At 38.0% G+C, this 4,231-nt stretch overlaps 1 protein-coding gene across 1 annotated transcript; it reads right to left on the bottom strand.

Moving 5' to 3' along the window:
- Nucleotides 1-773: 773 nt before the first annotated feature.
- On the bottom strand, nt 774-2,336 carry LOC109236374. Its single transcript, XM_019402548.1, has 2 exons — nt 1,777-2,336; nt 774-1,458 (listed from the first exon to the last, which is right to left on the bottom strand). The coding sequence occupies exons 1-2, from the start codon at nt 2,334-2,336 to the stop codon at nt 774-776; spliced, it is 1,245 nt and encodes a 414-aa protein (XP_019258093.1).
- Between the last annotated feature and the right edge of the window lie 1,895 nt (nt 2,337-4,231).

Genomic DNA, 4,231 nt, shown 5'->3' with positions numbered 1-4,231 from the left:
ATAATTAAATACTCAAAGGATCGATCGTCAACCTATTGATCTTGTGGATAATTATACGTCAACCTATTGAATACTTCATATAATTTATCGTCAACCTATTGACCTTATGAATAATTAAATATTGAATAATTGAATACTTCAAATAATTGATCATCAACATATTGACCTTATGAAATTATATATCAACCTATTTAATACTTCGAATAATTGATCGTAAACTTATTGATATTGTGGATAATTAAACATAGAATAATTTAATACGTCCAATAATTGATCGTGAACCTATTGACCTTGCGAACATCAACCTATTTAATACTTCGAATAATTGATCGTCCGCTTATTGATCTTGTGGATAATTATACATCGAGCTATTAAATTGACATAGTAAATAGGTTTAATAATTAATAATCAACCTATTGACCTTATGAGAAAGTAAATATCAACCTATTGAATACTTCAAATGATTGATCATCAACCTATTGATCTTGTAGATTTAACGACAATCGATATTAAACATCCTGATAGATGTTTGAAACATCTGCGTTTGGTGTTTCAAATATCCCAAGGATGTTTGAAACATCCCAAGGACATAATAACATCAACATAAATATCAAACTACCATTAAACATCAACCTACTTAATACTTCAAATGATTGATCGTCAACCTAATGATCTTGTGGATAATTATACGTTGATTATAAAAATCTAGATATCATTTAGTTTTCCAATAACATCAACATCAAATTATCAAAACAAGTACAACAACAAAGTCACTAAGCCACAATGGAGTTGCTTGTTCCTTCCGTTCGCTTCTTGCAAGTAGTTCTTTTGTGGCCAGTCCTTTTGCATATGGAGCATATGTTTTGCTTCTTTTTTACTTCCCCACTTACTGGAATCCGCTTTGTCTTCCTTCTTCCCAGTTGAATTTCACATGAAGATGGAGGTATTTTTCTCTCAACAAGCTCAGGAGGAACCTCCCAACATTCTTCAGAAGGCACCGGATGAATTTCTATGACATATGCATTTACGCATGTGTCTATATAATAAAAGTCAGAAGTATAGTCATAAATGCTCGTTCCGTATTGAGCACCAAACTCAACTCTAAGGGCTGCTATAGCATGTGGACAAGGTATTTTGTCTAGGTCGAACTCTCTACAAGAACATGCTCTGTTGCGTAGATCAACCTTTGCAACCGCACCATGACCGTTAATGCTGAACACCTGTTGCCTTATTGGATGGACCAATAGCCTGTTGCCCAAAGTTGCATTTTTATTAATCTTCTTTTTAACTGAAGGGACACAAATGGTTGGAGTGTCAAGGAACCGTATATGCCTCTCATGAAATTTTTGAGCAAACCTCCTGTTAATAGCATCAAATAGGGCAGTGATGGGGAATTCTCTTTCGAGTAGAAACATTGAGTTAACAGACTCAACATTATTTGTGGTCAATACTTCATACCTGAAATAAGGACATATAAGACCTTTTTAGAATTTGGAATATAAGCAATAAGGGTCAAACATCTTGCAGAAATGGGAATGCAATAACATGTTTCATGTGAAGCTTGAAACATCTTAAGAGATGTTTGAAACATCGTAAAAGATGTTTGAAACACCTTCTTAGATGTTTGAAACATCTTGTAAGATGTTTGAACTGGGAAGTCCAGTAACCAGTTTCATAAGAGATGTGTCAAACATCTTAAGAGATGTTTCAAACATCTTAGGGAATGATTCGAACACCTTCAAAGATGTTATACCAGGGGAGTTCACATTAATGTACCTGTTACTAGGGAAGTGCGCTCTGCTCCATTGGTGAAACCCAACATCCTCCTCAAGATATTTGGCAACTCTTGTATCGTTATCTTTGATTTGTTGAAAATGATCATTGAACTCATCAATCCTATATGCTTTAGTTGCAGAATAATAATGGTGAAGCAAATCTCCGCAATGAAATTTTTTGCGAATATTTTCAGCAAGGTGCCTCAAGCAAAATCCGTGATGATCCTGAGGGTAAAATTTTGAGATCCCATTTGCTATGCTTATGTGCCTATTAGAAATTATACACAACTCAACATTGTCGGGGTGTATGCTGGACAATTGTTCAAAATTTTTTTCATATGCGGCATTACACTCCTTGTCTACTACACAAAATGCCACAGGAAAAATATGGTTCTCTGAATCCTGTGCCACGGCAGACAACAACACTCCACGATGCTTTCCCGTTAAAAATATCCCATCAACAGCTATGACTTTCCTCATAAACAAAAATCCTTGAATCAAAGCTTCATAAGCTACAAAAAAGCACTGAAACTTCCCATTGTTATCAAGCTTCAGCGCCATCTTGCTTCCTTCATTTGCCTTCCTAAGTGTGTAGCGTTACGCATCTAAAATTTCATACCCGTGCTCTGGAGTCCCCCTTGCCATAGCCTTTGCAATATGACATCCGTTCATACACTTCCAATAACTAACATTACAACTCAAATCTAAACGAACTGTTTCCATAATTTCTTTGTTAGATGGACCTCTGCCCTTTTCAAACTTAGAATGAATGTATTCACCAATGTTATTCGCTGAGGCATGCGGATGTTTTTCTGTAAGATGTTGTGACCCGCATGTGTGCTCATTCTTGTACCTCGTAATATAAAACCTGTCAGTACTTATATATTTGATGGCTCGCAACCAGGGGCGGACCCACCTAAGAGCAAGGGGGTCACTTGAACCCGCTTCACTGAAAAAGCTAGTTATTTTCATATGTGAATTTCATCAGAATAACGTAAAACAACTATTTATTAGTGTAACTGAACCCTCTTGACACAAATGAAAGCTGCAGAGCAGCGGCATAGAGGGTTCAACTTGGAAGCGTGGGCGCAGGTTCGAGCCTTCACTTAGACTCAGTTGCTAAATGTACATTCTTCAGTTGCACTTGTGTTAATTTTTTATTGTTTTAATATGATTTGTTATTCTAACAGGTTGTACATTTATAATCTACACTGTTTTCCACTTGTCTTGTTTTTCCTACTTCTCTTTATATTTTTTGTTTAGGTCGAATAAAAGTTATTCTTAATTTACTCTACTTTACTCAATAAATTATGTCTTTCTATTAAATGAATTTTTGATCTCTCTACATAGTTTTTGCTAAAATAATGAGAATGCTTTTCCGAAAATATTTATAATTTGTTAACTTAAATTTAGTATATTTATATATTTAGTTTAGTGTATCATCTCTTTCTCTAATCGTTTGTATCAAAATTTTAGTTTATTCCTCTTTATTTTCGATTTTGTTATGTTAAATTTCTTAGAGTTATCCCGCGCTTCTGGGACTGAATCAACTGTAGGGGTATCAATACTGACATCTCTCACATAAGCTAGATACACGTCACACCCTTTCTCAACCATTCGTTGAGCCTTAAGAAATAAAATAACACTACTGGTAGTGTGATCTAATGTACCCCTCCACTCTAATCGCGGTACACCTGGCATAACCAACGTCACGGTTTTGGCGTGACAATCGAGAATAGCATAATGGGGCGACAACCAGTCCATGCCCAAGATAACATCAAAATCTACCATGCCGAGCAATAATAAATTGGCTCTGGTCTCAAAACTACTAAGAGCATTAATACACGACCGATAAACGCGGTCCACAATAAGAGAATCTCCCACAGGAGTAGAAAACATAAACAGGAAAACTCAAATAATCCCGAGATACGCCCAAATGCCGGGCAAAATAAGAGGACAAAAAAAAAATAAGTGGAGCCTGGATCGAATAGAACCGATGCATCTCTATGACAGACCAGAACAATACCTGTGATGACAGAATCAGAGACAACAGCCTCAGTACGGGCAGGAAGAGCATAATATCTGGCCTGGCCTCCCCCTCTAGGGAGACCTCTACCTCCCTAACCTCCACCTCTAGCTGGCTGGGCAGGTGGGGTAGCAACTGGTGCTGTAATCATAGCTTGGGAACTCTGCGGAGCACGCTGTGACTGAGAAGCCTGTGGAGGTGCACCCCTCCTAAGTCTAGGGCAATCCCTCACCACATGGCGTGTGTCGCCACACTCAAAACAAGCTCTAGGAGGACGTGGCGGCTGTGACTGGCTCGGGCCAGGTCTGCTGGACTGACCACTGATAGCACCTCGTGCAAGAGGCCCGCTGGATACTGGAGGTGCATAATAAGGCCCCTGAGGTCTAGAAGGAGCTGGAATACAGCTGGCTGCTGGAAGCGCTGAATGAAC

This window comes from Nicotiana attenuata, unplaced genomic scaffold (genome assembly GCF_001879085.1).
Source record: "Nicotiana attenuata strain UT unplaced genomic scaffold, NIATTr2, whole genome shotgun sequence".
NCBI lineage: Eukaryota > Viridiplantae > Streptophyta > Magnoliopsida > Solanales > Solanaceae > Nicotiana > Nicotiana attenuata.
Note: the sequence above shows the minus strand (reverse complement) of the source record. Positions and strands in the feature narration are given on the sequence as shown.